At 37.8% G+C, this 20,639-nt stretch overlaps 2 protein-coding genes across 17 annotated transcripts in view; one reads left to right on the plus strand and one right to left on the minus strand.

Annotated features, from left to right (window-relative positions):
* The window catches only part of LOC123878953 (nucleolar protein dao-5), a 62,569-nt gene extending 47,802 nt beyond the window's left edge, over positions 1–14,767 (plus strand). For 13 of the 14 annotated variants that reach the window (XM_045926333.1, XM_045926339.1, XM_045926332.1 and 10 more), the window contains 7 exons: positions 3,535–3,585; positions 6,812–6,951; positions 8,522–8,740; positions 9,510–9,643; positions 10,168–10,350; positions 10,994–11,062; positions 11,249–14,767. In XM_045926333.1, coding sequence (XP_045782289.1) covers positions 3,543–3,585; positions 6,812–6,951; positions 8,522–8,740; positions 9,510–9,643; positions 10,168–10,350; positions 10,994–11,062; positions 11,249–13,772 — 3,312 coding nt within the window. In that variant the 5' untranslated portion in view covers positions 3,535–3,542 and the 3' untranslated portion in view covers positions 13,773–14,767. The remainder of the gene's footprint in view (positions 1–3,534; positions 3,586–6,811; positions 6,952–8,521; positions 8,741–9,509; positions 9,644–10,167; positions 10,351–10,993; positions 11,063–11,248) is intronic. The other variant, XM_045926346.1, reaches the window with a different exon arrangement.
* Positions 14,768–17,277: 2,510 nt separating this feature from the next.
* Positions 17,278–20,639, minus strand: part of LOC123878955 (androgen-dependent TFPI-regulating protein-like) — a 28,297-nt gene continuing 24,935 nt past the window's right edge. For all 3 annotated transcript variants that reach the window (XM_045926348.1, XM_045926349.1, XM_045926347.1), the window contains one exon: positions 17,278–19,017. In XM_045926348.1, coding sequence (XP_045782304.1) covers positions 18,669–19,017 — 349 coding nt within the window. In that variant the 3' untranslated portion in view covers positions 17,278–18,668. The remainder of the gene's footprint in view (positions 19,018–20,639) is intronic.

The raw sequence follows: 20,639 nt of genomic DNA on the forward strand, positions 1-20,639 counted from the left end.
CACTTTTACTATTATTGTAATATATCATTGAGGCTGCAACTGGTTTCCTCATATGGGTTTATAGTACATAGTTTCCTCAGTACATAATACTATGTAAATGACGCTATATTGAGAGTTGAATGTAATTTTGTAAGAAATCTTAAAAAAAATACAAAACAGCTACTAATTACTCAATTTACTTTACTTTACTGATGTAATAAATTCGAGAGTATGTCTGTCTGTCTGTTAGCTTTTCACGGCTCATACTTTTAATGATTTAAGGCCGATTCACACCAATTGCCTACACGTGACACGTGCGTAGTGACGCGCGTAAACCCCTAACACACCGGATTACGCTTTACGCAAGCGGTGTGCCATCTTTCATACAGTTCCATACATTACAACGCAATGGTACGCGCTACGTCTACGCTTACGCAGCCTGTGTGAACGAGCTATTAGACGTTTGGTACTGTGATAAAGCTTATATCCCGAGGAAGGGGACAAACTACAAAGAATAACCTACGTGGTCTTTCAGTCCGGAAAAATCATAGAGTTCCCATGAGATAGGCTTAAAAACTTATCTCGCACGCACGCCTTTTTTTTCAACGGACATGCAAAACTGTGGGATCAACTCCAACAACTTCTGCGGTGTTTCCATTAGATTACAACATGGGGTTATTCAAGGGTCGGACCAACAAATTCCTGAAAGGCCGGCAACGCATTGGCGGTTCCTCTGGATGCTACGGTAATCACTTAACATCAGGTGACCCGCTTGCTCATTTGCTCGCTATTTTTATTTAAACTAGCTGATGCCCGCGACTTAGCCCGTGTGGATTTAGGTTTTTCGAAATCCCGTGAGAACTCTTTGATTTTCCGGGATAAAAAGTAGCCTATGTGCTAATCCAGGATATTATCTATCTCCATTGCAAATTTCAGCCCAATCCGTCTAGTAGTTTTTGCGTGAAGGAGTAACAAATGTACGTAAGGAGTGAAAACCGGCCAAGTGCGAGTCAGACTCGCGCAGGCCCATCATTTACCGTCAGGTAACTTGGCATAGATTCGAAATGAGGAGATCCGCAGGAGAACCAAGGTTACTGACATAGCCCAAACTATTAGCAAGCTGAAGTGGCAGTGGGCAGGCCATGCCTGTCGTAGAGGCGATGGCCGTTGGAGCCGGAAAGTCCTTGAGTGGAGACCGCGTATAAGCAAGCGTAGTGCGGGCCGCCCTCCAGCACGATGGACCGACGATATAAAGCGGCTGGCGAAAAGTGGCTGGATGAGGAAGGCTGAGCACCGGGTGTGGTGGCGCTCTTTAGGGAAGGCCTATGTCCAACAGTGGAAGTCCACGGGCTGATGATGATAATGAACTTGGCATAAAGTATACTTTAATTCGACTTGATTGATCCTTTCTAAACTCAATAACTGGCATTTAGTTAAAACTATAAACTATTTGAAGGTGACCTGAAAACATATCACGATTATTATAAGTAACAGGATTTATTTTGTGGGTAACGTCTTCTATACCTTCGTGATCTTACCTATATCGACATCATCAACTTATCACCGGCCCACTACTGAGTACGGGTCTCTCCTCTGAATGAAAGGGTAGGTATAGGCTTAGTTTACCACACTACTACTTAGTTTACGCCAAGTGCGCATTGAATCCATACTATAATATTATATATGCGAAAGAGTGTCTGTCTGTCTGTCTGCTACCTTTTCACAGCAACAGTTTAACCGATTCTGATGGGTACAGGGTTAGCTTATATCCCGAGGACGGACATAGGTTACTTTTTATCCCGGAATATCAGAGAGTTCCCACGGGATTCCTAAAAACCCATCCGCTTAACTGATTTGTATGACAGGTACCGAGGTAGCTTGCGTGACTGTAATTGACATAGGCATTTTATCCCGGAAAATGAAACAGTTCCCACGGGATCTTCAAAAACCTAAATCCACGTGGACGAAGTCGCGGGCATCCTCTAGTAAGTTTATATATCTCCCACTCGGACGCATCCAAAAAGGACCAGCAGAACCCAGGCTGACTGGGAGGTTACCTGGCTGGCGCCCCACAGCGTACGATACTTAAATTAAGTGTCTAGGGTTCCGTACCTCAAAAGGAAATACGGAACCCTTATAGGATCATTTTGTTGTCTGTCTGTCCGTCCGTCCGTCGTGTATGTCAAGAAAACCTATAGGGTACTTCCCGTTGACCTAGAATCATGAAATTTGGCAGGTAGATAGGTCTTATAGCACAAGTAAGGGAATAAATCCGAAAACCGTGAATTTGTAGATACATCACAGAAAAAAATGTGTTTCAATTTTCAAAGTAAGATAACTAAACCAAGTGGGGTATCATATTATGAAAGAACTTTACCTTTGTATTCTAAAACAGATTTTTTTTTATTTTTATATATAATAGTTTTTGATAGTTTTGTCGGAAAGAAATACCTGAGTACGGAACCCTCAGTGCGCGGATCTGGCTCGCACTTGGCCAGTTTTTTCAACATACATACGCACAATACAGACATGATGCCGTTTCTTACATGCTAATAGTGCTTTGCGTCATTATATGGCGCATTGTTTGAATATAGTTTTTGGTTCTTTGTTTGAGACAATAAAAAACTGCAATTGTATACAACAATAGACATTACTGTTAAGTAATATGGACTAAAATGGCATAACAGATGTAACTGTGTGCTTTTTAACCCTCGACCCAAAAAGAGGGGTTTTATAAGTTTGACGTGTGTATCTGTGTATCTGTCTGTGGCTTCGTAGCTCCTAAACTAGTCAACCGATTTTTTTGTTTGAAAGGTGGCTTGATCGAAAGTGTTCTTAGCTATAATCCAAGAAAATCGGTTCAGCCGTTTGAAAGTTACAAGCTCTTTTCTAGTTACTGTAACCTTCACTTATCGGGGGTGTTATAAATTTTTAATTTACACTTGTAGAGTTTTAAGCCTTCTAAGCCCTTATGTTACCTACACTAATCTATTACTAAGCCTCCGCTGTCCGTTCGTCCGTCTGTCTGTCAGCGGACTGTACCTATCTCATGAACCGTAATATGAAGTAGATGGTAGAGTTGAAATTTTAACTGAATGTGTATTAATTCTCTAGCCGCTACAACAAATAGATAATAAAAATTTCAAAATGGCCGCCATGAAAATTTAAAAAAAATTAATTCATTTTTTTGTACAATAATACGGAACCGTTCGTGTGCAAGTTCGATTCGTACTTGACCGATTTTTAACAATATTTAGTGTAGAAAATGTGACTCTTATCGAGAGTTACATTTTTGTTCCGTTTGCCGTGGAGACCCTGGGGCCACAGAAATATGAGACATTTCACCGCGTTTAATAGCCTCATCGGGTGACAGAAAGACTGGCTTATTTTTTGCGCAACGGATCAGCCTGGCTGTCCAACGCGGAAATGCAGCCAGTATTCTTGGCACCATTCCACGCGGGCATGATTTGTATAATGATTAGATAAGGCTTGCATTAAGTTTTATTTAGTGTAGATGATGTCCATATTTTAATTGTGTTTATCTGTTTGTTACAGGTTACACAATGAAGCGATCTCGGCACAGATGGCTGGGGATCGGATTATTTTGTAAGTATTTTTTTAATTATGACTGACTGTCTGACTAACGCACAGCATTGATCTATCAACTTTCCTTGGTACTAGCTGATACCCGCGACTTCCTTCGCGGTATAGATTTTTAACAAAATGCCATAGGAATCCTTCAATTTTATGGGATAAAATGTAGCTTATGTGCTAATTCAGGGTATAATTTATCTTCATGCTAAACAGCCAAATCCGCCCAATAGTTTTTGCGTGAAGGAGTAACAAACATACACACACAGATATACACACACACAAACTTTCACTTTTATAATATTAATTGTGAAGTGTGATTAGTGTGATAGTGTGTGATTGTGATAGTGTGATAGTGAGACCTGCCTTTCATGATTCTAAGTAAACGGGAAGTACCCTATAGTACCTATAGGGTACCGTTTACTTAACCTATACTATAGGTTATGATTCCCTTGACGGGTATTGACAGACAGACAGACAAACGCAGTGATCCTATAAGGATTCCTTTATTCTAAATGTATACGGAACCCTAATAAAATAACGTTTTAATAACTCTTCGTCAAAGTATAAAAAATCTCTAGAAAAACCTAAACTTTGTGTTGAATTCACACATAACATTATTTTAGTTACGTTCATAATATTACGTAAACATGGCCTCCGAGTCAAATACGGCCTTGTTTCTATAATTTAATGCTTTGACATTTCCTCTAAAATTAGTTTTGTGTTTAAATTATACATAAGATTTAATAGATAGGGTAGACTTGTCTATGTTTATGGGATACACGACTGACAGCAGCTCTAGTGCGCTCAGTCTCACTCCGCTCCGCTCCGCTCCAATGGAAACACTTGCCACTTTTCACTGCTCTTCTCCGCTCCGCTCCGCGTTAGTGAAAACGCACCCTTATATTATGGGTTCTTGCTAATAATTCAAACAATAATATTTGCTCTCTCATTTATTTATTAATCTCATGTTACATTATTTTAAAAAAAATCACAAAAATAAAATAACACAAACAATAAAATGACAGAAACAACAGAAAACTAAAGTGACGTAAAAAACATTGATTAAAAATATGTTAAAACAATAACATTATGGACTAATACATTAGAAACCTAAACATTCATTAACAGGGCTCTCTCCGTCACTTACTCTATACAATCGTAGTTCCAATTCCATTTGAATATTAAACAACCAAAGTCCATGAAATTTTGCAGACATATTCTAGAAACTAATATCTGTGCCTGTGGTGTTTTAGATTTTTCTAAAAATATGTAGTTTCAAAATTACAGGGACTCAAAGATTTGTATGTGAAATTTTAAGACCGCTTAACTTTGAAACCGTATATTTTAACTGAAATCTGGAAAACCACAGGCATAGATATTAGTTTCTAGAATATGTCTGCAAAATTTCATGGACTTTGGTTGCTTAATATTCAAATGAAATCGAAACTACGTTTGTATGGAGCGAGTGACGGAGAGACCCCTCTTAAAGTTCAAGGATTTAGGATTGACATGACATTTGATGAGTTTTCAAGAAAACCAATTATAAAAAACATATTTCAACTATATTTTATACTACAATATTACTGTTATAAACGTCTCCATATTATTAATTGCAGGTTTTTAAAGTTTATTGCTAATGTTTATTGTAATTTATTGCGAATCATATTAGATGTTATAAAGTTTACAAGTGTAAATTAAAAATTTATAACACCCCCAACAAGTGAAGGTTACAGTAACTAGAAAAGAGCTGATAACTTTCAAACGGCTGAACCGATTTTCTTGGATTATAGCTAAGAACACTCTCGATCAAGCCACCTTTCAAACAACAAAAACAAAAATCGGTTCATTAGTTTAGGAGCTACGACGCCACAGATACACAGATACACACGTCAAACTTATAACACCCCTCTTTTTGGGTCGGGGGTTAAAAAGGCTTTGCGCATCTTTGTACTATAGGTACATAATCCATACTAATATTATAGTGTTTGTCTGTATAAATGTGAAAGTGTGTCTGTCTGTCTGTCTGTCTGCTAGCTTTCACGGCCCATCTACAAAGCACGTAGGTATTAAGTTATGTGGATCAATTTTTGGCTCACCTCATTATTAAAATTTTGCGTATCTTTTCCTTATTCCAACGCAACATCAAGTCATTGAACGATTTCTTATAATTCGTTCGATTTGTATAAAAACCCAAGGGCCAAGGTTAATGGCATTAAATCTGTATACCTATGGTATACCTACTTATTATTTGATACCCGTTTGAATTTTACTTAGTTTTAATAATAATGTCAGGGTTTTTGGATGAGACTCGTTTTGAATGTTTATTTACCACTTGCTGGTCGTCAAGTAAATTGTAAATTTTTCATCGATGACAAATCTTGTTAATCACAATTATCATCATCACTGTCACTAAATAGTATGCAAGTGTAAATTAAAAATTTATAACACCCTCGACAAGTAAAGGTTACAGTAACTAGAAAAGAGCTGGGACTTCGTCTGTGTTGGTGTTAGCTGGCGGTCGTGCTCTGCCTTTTTGGAGTGTTTTTTTTTGTTAAAACTGACTGGAAGGCGCTCTAAGGGGGTGCCGTGCGTGTGTCGGCGAGCGCCGGTACAGACGGGATCCACACTTGTATAGTTTAACTAACTTGTTACAAATAACTACAAACTTGACATTGGCTAATCTTTGTAAAGCCAGATCAGAGAGGAAAAAAAAAGAGCTGATAACTTTCAGACGGCTGAACCGATTTTCTTGGATTATAGCTAAGAACACTCGATCAAGCCACCTTTCAAACAAAAAAAAAAAAACTAAATTAAAATCAGTTCATTAGTTTAGGAGCTACGATATGAATATTTTTGTAGATATTACGTGAACGTTGTTTTTTGTTGAAATTACAACTTGTAGGTACTTTTATTGAATCGATGGTTTTCCTTTCATTAATTCATCAAATTTCTTAGAGATTTGATCCTTATAATTGATTGAATTGATCCTAATGATCTATATTCTATGCAATAAAAGTACTGGTTGTAATTTTTACAGATTTAAGTCTGTTCGATTCCCGGGTGTGGCAGCGAATTTTCGAAAATCTTTGAATGCAGTTTTCTTTGTATTCAAAAAAGGAATGTTTCCTTTGAGTAAAATTTTCTATCTACAAAATTAAGAGTCCTTTCCCTTCAGGTGGCATTACTTTCCACCCGTAAAGACTATATTTTTTTGATTTTGGATTTTGTCAAATTCCAGGTGTAGCCCTAGCAATCCTGTCAGCGGACGTCCCCGCCACGTCCGCGGCGCGCGCCACGTCGCTCATCCACGCCAAAACCACCACCACCACCACCGCGGCGCCCGAGGAGGAACCCACGGGGAATGACGATGAAGCTCAGGTAAAAAATTGGTTGTCTGTAAAGTCGGTTTACTGACGATAGTTGAACGTGACAACAAAGGCCGATTGTGCTTCTTTGTCGCTCGTTCCGCGCTCTCGCTTGCACTTCAAGCCTTACATGGAACGCCTCAGAGCGAGGTAACGCCGCATGAGTCATGTTTTTTCGTGCGTGCAGCCGGCTCTATCGAATTATAAGACGTTGTCACGTCAAAAATTATACAAAAAAAAACAAAAATAAAAGTGTTTCTTCTGACGGTACACATCAAAACCACTATAACAGTATATTGATATACTAGAGGATGCCCGCGACTTCGTCCGCGTGGATTTAGGTTTTCAAAGATCCCGTAGGAACTGTTTGATTTCCGGGATAAAATGCCTATGTCAATTACAGGGACGCAAGCTACCTCGATACCAAATTTCATACAAATCGGTTAAGCGGATGGGTTTTTAGTAACCCCGTGGGAACTTTTTGATTTTCCAAGATAAAAAGTAACCTATGCCCGTCCCAGGGACAGGGTTACAGGGTTTGGTACAGGGTTAGCTCATAGCTAACCCTGTACCAAATGACGAAATTTGGTACAGGGTTAGCTATGAGCTAACCCTGTACCAAATTTCGTCAGAATCGGTTAAACTGTTCTGACGTGAAAAGATAGCAGACAGACACACTTTCGCATTTATAATATTAGTTTGGATTTAGACTAAGTTTAGAAAGAATTTCGAAGAGTTTGTATGCTAGTACCATATACTTAAATGATATATACTTCGTTATTATAACACGATAAAGGAAATATAAAACCAACCAACCTTGATAGCAAGTAGGATTCCGAATAATTTCCTGTTCGATATAAAAGTTGCAATTTCCGGTATTTTCTTTTGCCTTCAATAGGTAACAATGTTTAACAAGCAATTAAATACAACACTATACTATATTTAATTAATTATTTATTAATAATGCATTAGTCTACTTGATTAGTCAAGCCTAGTTTCTTTACAATAGGTACCTATACTTACTTAGCTATAGTGGCTATAGTTATTTGTTGGGTATTGGTTTTATTCGTAAACAAAAAATCTGTCTATCAGTTCGTTACCTATGCGTTTGTACACCATTTATCCGACTGAGTTCAAACTAGTACAGTTTTTGTTGGCACTTGCGGGAAGATTCGACATTTACTTTTATTTATTTATTTAATGACTTAATAAAAAGTGAACATTTTACACCTTTCTAGACCAAAGCACTAGATAAAAACTGAGACTGGTGTTTCCAATTTGCAGCCCAAGTAGACCGTAGTCTGTGCTAGGGCTGACAAAAATCATCGGCCTTAAAAGACTAATTTATAATAAGATTTAAAAAATCGAAGTTTATATGAAGAACTAATCCAGGATATTATCTATCTCCATTCCAAATTTCAGCTAAATCTGTCCAGTAGTTTTTGCGTGAAGGAGTAACAAACACACATACAAACTTTCGCCTTTATCATATTAGTGTGATGATAAACCTATACTTACATTTTTTATTTTTTTTAACATAGTCCATTTTATCACCTATCACAATATTTCATTTTCGTTTTCAGGAGGACCCCACAGGGGAAGAAGCTACCAATTCAACTTCAAAACTGACGGGGATTCCCCAACTCGACTACATCCATGACCCCAATTTGCCCCGGGAGCTGAACGGGTACAACCTGTCCGAGTACCCCTTCTACGCGACCGTCCCCCCTCCGGAAACCATGGACTTCAAGTGTGACGGGCTGCACGATGGGTTCTATGCTTCCCCACCTCATAAATGTCAGGTAAGTCTTTTTTTTTATGATAACTAACGAAATTCCTCAATGCTTGAAGAGCAGTGCGTGTTGACATACTCGTATGATTCCGAGACATGGTCGCTAATTATTTATTACTAGAGGATGCCCGCGACTTCGTCCGCGTGGATTTAGGTTTTTAAAGATCCCGTGGGAACTGTTTGATTTTCCGGGATGAAAAGTTGCCTATGTCAATTACAGGGACGCAAGCTACCTCGGTACCAAATTTCATGCGAATCGATCAAGCGGATGTGTATTTAGGAGTCGCGCAGGAACTGTTGGTTTTCCGGGATAAAAAGTAGCCTATGTCCTTCCCCGGAATGTATCCTAAGTCTGTACAAAATTTCATTAAAATCGGTTCAGCGGTTGAGCCGTGAAAGCGTAGCAGACAGACAGACAGACACATTTTCGCATTTATAATATTAGTATAGATTATGGGCCTCATAAGAAAGCTCATAGTCGGAAAGCGATGAAGAGAGCTATACACTCGTAACTTGCAATGTTGTACATAAAAGAGACGTACAGAGATGTACGGGCGTAGACTGGTTGACTGGTTTTTAACCGACTTCGATAAAAGGAGGAGGTTCTCAATTCGTCGGAATCTTTTTTTTTTTTTTGGTTCAATGAGCGTTTTCGGTCTTTGAGCGTCACATAATATGGTATTAATACATACTGCCTTCGATAAAAATTATCTCGCCATTTTCTGGCAAATGCCTCTTATAAGGACCTTTCATAAATTTCTCCATTTGACTGATTCCAGGTGTACCACCACTGCCTCTTCGGCACCAGGTACGACTTCCTCTGCGCTAACTACACGGCTTTTGACCAGAAGACGTTCATCTGCCAGTTCGTCTCTGAGGTCGACTGCAAGAACTCTGCTAATTGGTTTAGCAGGTAAGGCACAGACTACTTAATAAGGACCTTTCAAAAGGATCACTCCGCGAATAAAATAAATCTTAATAAAAAGGGGAAACCTGACTGACTGACTGACTGATCTATCAACGCACAGCTCAAACTACTGGACGGATTTGGCTGAAATTTGGCATGCAAAGATAGGCAGACTTCAGGCACTTTTGAGAATATTATGAGAAACTCTCAGGCATGCAGGTTTCCTCTCAATGTTTTCCTCCTAAGCAAGTGATTGGTGAGCGGTTCCTCTGGGCAAAAGAGCAAGCGGTTCACCTGGTGTTAAGTGATTACGGCCACCCGTGAACATTTGCAGTACCAGAGGTGCCGCCGATGCTTTGCCGGCCTTTCAGTAATTTGTTGGTCCGCCCCTTGAAAAACCCCATGTTGTAATGTAGGGGGAGCACCGCCGATAGGTTATAATGTTTATGGGTGGCAGTAATCACGTAATAAGTAGGCCCGAATGCCCGTTTACCCAATTTTTCTTCAACAAAAACAATTGATTTTTTCAGAAACGAAGCCCTGTACAAATCCGCCTCAACTGAAGCTCCATCAACCACCACCACGTCAACGACCACCACCACAACCACCACCATCCGCCCCCCGCGCCCCGGCCGCCGCCGCCCTCACCCCCGCTACGATTACTACGACGATGATTATTATTATCCAAGGGATGATTACGATTATGAAGAAAGGTATGATGCTCATTGTACTTATCTAGAGCAATTTCAGAATGCCATTTTTTTGCGCGTATAAGCTATTTTATGTAAGCCAACATATGACAAATCTATCTCATACGCTTCTCATACGAGTATTGGCACTTATAAGCTCATATACGAACAGAATACCAGCGTTGTGGGTACATTGTGTATCCACAACATCAAGCTGAGTTCGGGCCCTTTCGTTGGCACGACACATAATATACATACATAATACACTGTTTAAGTTAAGTTAGTTTTTAAGTTTTATATTTTAAATTTTATATTTTAGGTTTTATATTTTTTTTTTTTATTTTTTTTTTTTTTAGTTTTGTATAAGCGTCATTATTTGTAATACTATGTTTATGTGTCGGTTTCAACGAATAAATTTTATTCTATTCTATTCTATATTCAAGTTTCTTCGTCGGAATCCATATTGTTGTTAGCTAACCTAACCATTCAAGTGAATAAGCTGGAATGAGCGCGTGCTACCACATAATATCAACTCAGTCACAAACGTAACGTTGGGTAACGAACCGACAGACAGTAAATAATGATTAATTTTTATCTATGAGATTAAAGAATATTGTTACCTAAACGACATATTTAATTAACCTTAAAGACAAATTTAACTTTTCAGGGGAGGCAGAAGAAATAGGCCACGCTCTAGACCAGGCAAAAGAAGACCAGTCGCTGACTACGATGACGGGTTTGTATTCCAAACTAATTGCTTACTTTTTTATCCAATCATTTCTCATGAACCACTGCATTGAACCATAATTATTATAGGGCAAAAATGATCACAAAATATTAAAACAATTAGAAAATCACAAACAAAATAGTTAAGTTAGTTCTGAGTAAATAAGATTAAAACTTAAAACAATACTTTTTTCAGGTATGAAACTCGTCCAAGACCTCGCGATGAACCTGAAGAGGAGTATGAAGAAAGGAGACCTTACGATAGACCAAGACCTGGTAAGAGACCATATTCAGGCAGCAGAAGACCTTACGATGACGAAGAAAGAAGACCATATAAAGGTGGCAGAAGACCTGGTAGACGTGATGAAGAAGAAGATAGATACGTACCAGATGACGTAGAAGAAGAAAGACCTAGAGGTAGTAAAAGGGGAGAATACAAACCTAGAGATAAGGCTAGGCCTAGAGACGAAGATAGAGTAAGAGATGAAATAAGACCCAAGGATGAAGCTAGAGACGACATCAGTCCAACAGATGAAATCAAACCAAGAGATGAGATCAGATCCAGAGATGAAATAATTCCCAAAGATGAAATCAGACCTCGAGACGAATTTAAATCCAGAGATGAAAAAAGACCTAGAGATGAGATAAGGCCTAGGGATGAAGTCAAACCTCGGGATGAAATAAGGCCTAGGGATGCGATCAAACCTAGAGATGAAAGACGGCCATTTAGAGATGATACAACAGCATCAGACAATTCTAGACCTCGAGATCGTTTTCAAACAAGCGAGGGTAGAAGACTCTACGACCGACCAGCTAGAGGTAGAGATGAAAGACCCTACTCAAGACCTGAAAGAAATTACGAAAGTGATGATAGAACTGAAGAGAAACGCCAAGTACCCTCAGCTCCTGAAGGACAAACGATGGTTAAACCAAATGGTCACGGAATTTTCAGTAAACCAAGGCCGCCACCAAAAATAAAAAGGCCCGTACCAATTAGTGAAAAAGATAAGTATGATTATGTTCCCATAGCTACAACTAAACCACCACCAAAAGCTGATGATGAATATTATGACGATTACGAGGAAGATGATATGAGGAAACCTTTGCCCTCTGCGAAAACGAGCACAGTACAGCAAAGGCCGAAACTTGAGCCAGTAGAAAAAGAAAAGTTTAAGCCTACACGACCGCATTTCACCAGTCCCGCTGAAAAGTTAAAAAAAATGAAAAAGCCTATAGATTATGAAGAAGAGGAATATTATGACGAACCACCGGCAAAATCTCAAAAATACACCCAAAGGGGAAAAGAACGACCATCGAGATCTAAAGATGATGATTATTACTATGACGATAAAGATAAAATAGCTGAAAGTCCAAGAAAGAATTTGGATGAAGATGTTACGGCCAAAGTTAAAGAAGTAAGGCCGGGAGTTAAAGTTATTAGACGGCCTTTTTTACCGTCTAGGGGTGGGAGTCCTTATCTCCCAAGAGGACTGCAACCGGTAGCTGGAAAGAATCTCCGTTTACCCCCTAACACCACCCCTAAACCTACCACTACTTCTACTACTACGACCACTACTACTACTACAACTACAACTACTACTCCAAAACCTACTACAACTACAACTACAACACCAAAACCTACTACTACAACGCGAAAACCTACTACTACTACCGAAAGGAAGACTACTACAACCACAACAGAAAAACCTACTACAACTGAACGCTTTACAACAACCGAAAAGACAACAACAACAATCGCAACGGAAAAACCAAGCACAACAGCTGTCCCTGAAGAGGAATACGAATATTATGACGAAGAAGACATAGAATACGAATCGAAAGACAAAAAAGAACCAATAGAATCTACTCCAGCAGAAATTAAAGAACCGTCAACAACAACTGTCCTCACAACAACAAACTCTCGTGAAACAACAACGTATGATAGAGCGCAATTTTTAGAAGCGATAAAAGACAAACCAAGACAATCAGTCACTACAGATGAAGCACCTATAATAACCACGACTAATGAAAGGTTTAGACCAATCACCACAGCACCACCTAAAACTAATTTAGATAATGAAAGGCCTAGAAATCCAGCCAGAAATGAAGAACGACCTCGATATTCAGACATAGACGATAGACCGAGAAAACCACTGTCATCAGACGAAAGAGCTAAAAATCTAGCCACAAAAGTATTAAGAAACTTCAATGATAATTACGACGCTATCAAAGAGCAACTAGAATCCACCTTAACACCAGGAGATTATCTAAAACCTTATTTAAATCAGTTACCTACGCCCTATAGAGAAGTTAAGAGACCAGAAATCAAACCCGAAATCTCTAAAGGGTATACAGCAACTGGTAAACCTTTGAAGATACCAGATATTAAACAAAACCTTGCTGATTCTATAGAAAATGAGTACGATGTAAGATTAAATGAAGCGCTAGCCCCAAATTTGCCTGTTAGGATTCCTAGTGGATTTGTTATTCCATCCGAAAGAGATTATACTTTTTCTAGATTTAGGAATAATCTTCATGCTGAACCTCAGTTCGCAGCATCTGAATTAAGCCATTATCAAGTTAGGAAAAGACCTCAGATTTCAGGAGTTAGTATAAGAACGCCTACATCCTACTATTTGCAACCTCAGAGGATAATTTATGAAGAAAGCCTGGCTAGGCCGGCGAGGCAACTGTATAGACAATTAGGGAATATATTTTAGGCTTTAAATGTTAGTGACACGTCAACAAAGATTTATCAGGTACTTTACCCTACCGCGCTCCCCAGCAATTTCCATATACCTAAACGTAGTTTGATTTTAATAGTAACCAATGAAACTCAATGAAATTTTGTAGGTACGTTCTAGAAACAAACACCCTGTGTCTGTGGTTTACCAGATTTCTGTAAAATGTGCAGTTTTACAGTTACATTGGCTCAAAGATTAACTAAATCTCTGAGCCAAAGTAAATTAAAAACTACACATATTAATAAAACCACGAGACATCACTAAGATCTGCACCCCTAAGTATTTGATATCCCGAAATTCCACGGACTCGCTAGCGATTCGCTTCCTCGTATTTGACACCCATTGCTAGAATATGGAATGCCCTTCCGACTTCCATCTTCCCCACTAGCTATAATATCCTTCCTTCAAAAGAAGAATGAGTAGGAATCTTTTAGGCAGGCGCGCTCAATCTGCATTATGACTTACTGTTTTGTGTGATTGTAGAACCAGGACTGTAAAAAAATTGTAAATAATACAAGTAAATAAAACCTATTAAATTATTAACGGGATTTTTAGTTAGTTAAACTAGTTAGTTTTGTGAAATTGTAGACGAAATCTATACTGCCACTTTTTATAAAATCTTGGTGGTTCTTTGTTGACGTCTCGCTTATAATATAGGTTTGATTCAAATTATCGTGCTTTTCCAAGACATCAATGATTTGAATCTAATCTTCATCTGACATCTAGCATCAAACTTACCATTAAGCTGGGTACTCACTTAGAAGTGTAGGTAATAATGTATCTTATGATACTTATAATCATATAATGTGACAAGTTAGCCTGCTGCGAGCTACTGGTCGAAAGTGTTAACAGTCTTTCTGCGAGCATAAATGTCCTGCCTGGTTAGTCAAAGTCAAATCATTTATTCAAAATAGGTACCTTATCTTTGTATACTTTTTCATTATCGTTGTTTGATTTGTAAGATAATGCTGTAATGTCTGTCACGCACGACAGACGGAAACGTTTAAGTGCGGAAACCAGCCCAGAGAGAAGAAGAAGAATGCTGTAATAGTCATAATAATCTTAAAACTAAAGGTTCCAGACACGCCCAGGTCTAAGATAGGTTAGGTCATTCGTAGACACGCGATGGCAATGGACGAATATTCACCTATAGTATGTTGCAGTATCAGCAAGCCGGGTTCACATGGTCACGTGATCTCAGAAATTAACATCCGTTCGGCGGGCACTTTGACAGCTTTCGTGTAATTTTGATTTCTTATGAGAGAAAATGAGTTTATTCAATAGAAAGGAAGACCTATTAATCTTTAAGTCACAGTGCTATGCTAAATTGCACTTTATTGCATCGTAACAAGAGTTGCTATTTATTTTTATACGTTTTTGTTGAGTAATCCTTCCGCACCTGGAAGATACTATTAAGTATTCTATGGCTAAATTACATGCTATACCTCTAAGTGAGTACCACGCTTAACTGTGATCACCACGATTGTTGTTATTGCCAGGAGTTGGGACACTCTTGATAAAGCTGTTACGTATTTTTAGCAAATCGTGGAAAAGCTTCAGCCAATAGGAATAATCATGGTGATTGCTTCGGTTACTGTTATGGTTTATTGCTAGGGGTCATACATAGTTGTAACTGCTTGAGGTAACCTTTGAGAGATGGATAGAAAAACCTTGAGCGGTCTTCAAGAGACTCCGTAGGTTTTAGATACATAAATAATGACATAAACAGGAATGAAATGTACAATTTTAATTCTGATTAAGAGCAAAACTGGTTTAAGTTGGAAATAACTGCTATTTAATAAATTATTTTGTTCGATATTAGTGTTACAGTGCTTTTTTAAAATAGTAAAATGTGTTTGCAATATTTTTATCTGCTTAAAAAATACTCACAAGTAATATAGGTAATGTAAAAGGTTGTATATATTATAAATTATTTCTTACTTTCTTTGTAATCTCACATGTTTTAATTGTAGGCGAAATCGTGCAATTTATATATTATATTATTTACCTACTAAGTCTTTAATCTTTATTATTTTATACGGTAGGTATATATTTTATATTATAAAATTTGGTTATTATGATATAATTTTCATTTTCAGTTTGTTAATAATACTCCTTAGTTACCTAAAGTTGACTAAAATTCAGTAAGCTTTAACTAAACTAAATTTTGAAGGACTAAAAGAAGTACGTCAATCTTTTGAGAAATATTTTCTTACTAGCCGATGCCCGCGACTTCGCCCGCGTGGATTTAGGTTTTTCGAAATCCCGTGGGAACTCTTTGATTTTCCGGGATAAAAAGTAGCCTATGTTCTAATCCAGGATATTATCTATCTTCATTCCAAATTTCAGCCAAATCCGTCCAGTAGTTTTTCCGTGAAGGAGTAACAAACATACACACACACACACACACACACACACACACACATACAAACTTTCGCCTTTATAATATTAGTGTGATAAAATTGCTTGATTAGTTCTTAAAATTTAGTTAAAGTTGAAATTATAAAACAGTTTAGTCGACTATCAACTAATTTTAAGGAAAGTTAGGTATTTTTCAAAGGTTACCGGAGTTACGGGAAACTTTCTAGTATTAACTGATTTATGAACTTTTATACGTATCAAGTAAATTTTTGAGTAAAAATAACTTTTTTACTAGTGTTTTCTCAAAAATTTACTCTTATTTCAAACTATCATTTAATGCTATTGAGTTTCATAGGAGCACTGATTTTATATTGGTAATTGAAAAATGATCAATTCTTGTAATTATTATTGTAGTGTTTTATAAGACTTTTGTAAAAAAACCTAATAAAATTATACAAATTATCATAAGTATATTTTTATTTTTCTCTTTATTCTATACTGGATGATGTCCGCGACTTGGTCCGCGTGGATTTAGTATTTTAAAAATCCCGTGGAAACTCTTTGATTTACCGGGATAAAAAGTTGCCTATGTCAATTTCCGAGATACAAGCTAACTCTGTACCTTTCATATTTATCGGTTAAACGGATGGACGTTTAAAATTCTGTGGGAACTCATTGATTTTCCGGGATAAAAAGTAGCCTATGTCCTTCCCCGGGATGTAAGCTAAAATCGGTTAAACTGTTGGGCCGTCAAAAGTAGCAGACAAACAGCCAGACACACAATCGCATTTATAATGCGAAATATATGGAAGTATGGATGATTTACTACTAATAGACCGTGGATTGGGATATTGATTAAAAACAAATTCAGTCTCTAAATTGTTTATTTACTAATACCATTATTAATATATAACTTAAAATAATTCCTTAAAAAAATGTACAAAATATTACACACCTACTTACTTAATAAAAATATTTATAATTAAAATATAAAAGTGATGACAGTATCAATAAAAATATTTTTCCAATAATTTCCCAAAATTTCAAAATATTCAAGTTCCAAAATATCAATTTTAAACCAGTGTATAAAAAAAGTAATTATTTCTAAATTTTTATCATGTTCAAAATTTGTACTTTGTTCATCACCTTTTCCATCACATTTTAGAACTTATTGAAGAATTTTTTTATATTATTACTGCACTAACATTCTATTTAAAACTTAGGATACCTAGATTTACTTGGTGTCAATTCTGATGTTTTTCTCTAAACTAAATTTAGAGTATCTGCATCTCTTTCTTTTTAAAATCGCTAACAAAGGATCCACCTTAACGGTTCGTATCAGCCTAATTTCACTAACTCCGAATATTAGCCACTTAGCTCATCTGACATTCATTTTTAATCCATTGAAGGTTTTCTACGAAAAATTATTTTAATATCACTCAATGAAGCAGCAATGTAGAACTAACCAATGTCAAAATGAGGTCAGTGGTTATCATTCGGTGAGACACTGATTAGCGAATCACCACACCACCACTCTACACAAAGATTGAGCAAAAAAGATTCTTTTTAACCCCCGACCCAAAAAGAGGAGTGTTATAAGTTTGACATGTGTACCTGTGTATCTGTATGTGGCATCGTAGCTCCTAAACGAATGAACCAATTTTTATTTAGTTTTTTTTTTTTTTGTTTGAAAGGTGGCTTAATCGAGAGTGTTCTAAGCTATAATCGAAGAAAATCGGTTCAGCCGTTTAAAAGTTATCAGCTCTTTTCTAGTTTTCTTATAGAGGTTTTTGTGTCGGGGGTTTTTTAAATATTGAGTTATGATCATAATTCTAAAATTCACCTATATATTATACTATTACTATAATCACACCATAATCTCATCTAGCACTAAAGTGTGACAAGGATCTTTTGGCAATTGAATGACATTGACAGGGGGCGTTGTAGAACAAAGGCTGCCAGCAATTAGAATCTTTTCAATTTTAGGGAATATGTTGAAAATATCAATGTTGAAAAGTCTTCCTGAATAAGAAATTGGAAAAGCCGTCCCTGTTTCCACAGCGAGAAAGAATAATAAAAAGCATCAATAGGCTTGCAACCTATCATGTTTCTCAAACACTATACTTTTCTTTTACTCAGATACAGTTAGCCCCTGACTTGGCAATCTCACCTGATGGTAAGTGATAATGCAGTCTTAGATGGATGCGGTTTAACCTGAAAGGGGTATGACATACTTGCGTAATGCTAAATATACCTAGCTACAAGATGCAGACACATTTATCAGGATATATCGTAAAGTTATGTGTATGAAATGGCTCTAATATTTAAAAAAAAAATGAAATTCAGATTTTTACTTAGCAACACCATATACAAGGGAGTGTGACACTTCACAAGATGGCGGCGTTAGTTCCATGGTTCCAATTTTTTTTTTGAACACGTGCCAAAAGATCCTTGTCGCACTATAATCATAATTACTAAACCTACAATGATTACAATCATCACTATATACGATCACAATCGAGAATTCTCGACATTATTTTTTATATTCCTAAATTTCATGCTCCAAGACTTTTCTGGAAGATTTGTTTCTAAATCCGTATTAACTTTACCGTTTTCATCTGGATTCAAAACGTCTGTTTGTCTGTCATTGTCATGAAATACATCGTTTATATGTTTTTCTTCGTTGTTATCTGTTTCGGTGTCTGATCCATGTATTAGTCTGTTGAGAGGAAATTGCATCTTGTAGAAGAAGTAGGAGATTCCCCAGATGAAGAGCTGGTATAGGCAGACTTGCCACCAGTTCATGACTCCGAAGACCTGGTACAGCCATCGGTCGGTGACGAAGTAGATTGTGTAGTATCTGGAAATAAATTATACAACATTTTAGTCTCTATATTATATTTTTTAAAAACCCGGCCAAGTGCGAGTCAGACTCGCACACCGAGGGTTCCGTACTGGGGTATTTTTTCATTAGGGTTTTATCTGTACATTTTCATATCATATCCCACTTGGTACGAGTATAGTTATCTTACACTGAAAATTGAAAATACTAATTATTTGTTCATGAACACATTTCAATTTCAATTTATTGCAATTCCAGGAATAAAACATGGATACCCAGTTTTGGGTGTCGCATTTTAATTTTTTTGTGGGATGTAACCACAAATTCACGGTTCTCGGATTTTTTTCCCTTCCTTGTGCTATAGGTACTTTAGACTACCTACCTGCCAAATTTCATGATTCTAGATCAACGGGAAGTACTTTTAGGATTTCATTTTAGGATTTCATTTACCTTTTGAGGTACGGAAGCCTAAAAAGTTAAAAATCTACTTTAGACAAGAAGAAAGAAAGAAGAAAGAAAGAAAAACTGTGTATTGAAGAGGGAGTGTAATTGCTCAAAAAAATTACCTAAGCTTAAAATATTCCTGTCCCGTATAAAGCGACTTGCCTCCTCGTTTCTAATTCGAAATTAATAATTCGTCTCGCATGGAGCAAGGTCTCCACCACGAGAACGACGGTGATGTTGGTATGGACGCAGTGGTTGAACCACCAGCACCATCACCACCATCCACCACCATCCACCACCATCCACCACCATCCACCACCATCCACCACCATCCACCACCATCCACCACCATCCACCACCATCCACCACCATCCAACACCACACTCACCATCTCGCAAATCTTGGAGAAGATCAGCTCCCGGTCCAGAATATTCCTGTTACGTATATAGCGACTTGCCTCCTCGTTTCTAATTCGAACCTTGAGGTCTCTTTTATCAATGAGCTGATGCCCACAACGGTTGCCACTGAACCAGGGATGTCGTCCTTCCATGAATAAGATAATGGTAGGGGGTTATTGGGAAAAATTACTAAGAAATACTCACACAATAGCATAAGCAAAGGCCACAATCCAGTACAGGATCAACTCCAGCCTCTGGTTCGTGGGATGTCTCCTCGCTTGGAGTAGGGTCTCGACCACAAGGACGACGGTGATGTTGGTACGGACGCAGTTGAACCACCAGCACCATCACCACGATCCATCCACCACCATCCCCCACCACACTCACCATCTCGCAAATCTTGGGGAAGATCAGCTCCCGGTCCAGAATATTCCTGTTATGTATAAAGCGACTTGCCTCCTCGTTTCTAATTCGAACCTTGAGGTCTCTTTTATCAATGAGCTGATGCCCACAACGGTTGCCACTGAACCAGGGATGTCGTCCTTCCATGAATAAGATAATGGTAGGGGGTTATTGGGAATAATTACTAAGAAATACTTACACAATAGCATAAGCAAAGGCCACAAACCAGTACAGGATCAACTCCAGCCTCTGGTTCGTGAGATGCCTCCTCGCTTGGAGTAGGGTCTCCACCACAAGGACGACGGTGATGTTGGTATGGACGCAGTGGTTGAACCACAAGGGCAACACCTCATCGTAGATCTTGGGGAAGAACAGTCAGTCCAGAATATTTCTGTT

The sequence above is a fragment of the Maniola jurtina genome, chromosome 27 (assembly GCF_905333055.1).
Source record: "Maniola jurtina chromosome 27, ilManJurt1.1, whole genome shotgun sequence".
NCBI lineage: Eukaryota > Metazoa > Arthropoda > Insecta > Lepidoptera > Nymphalidae > Maniola > Maniola jurtina.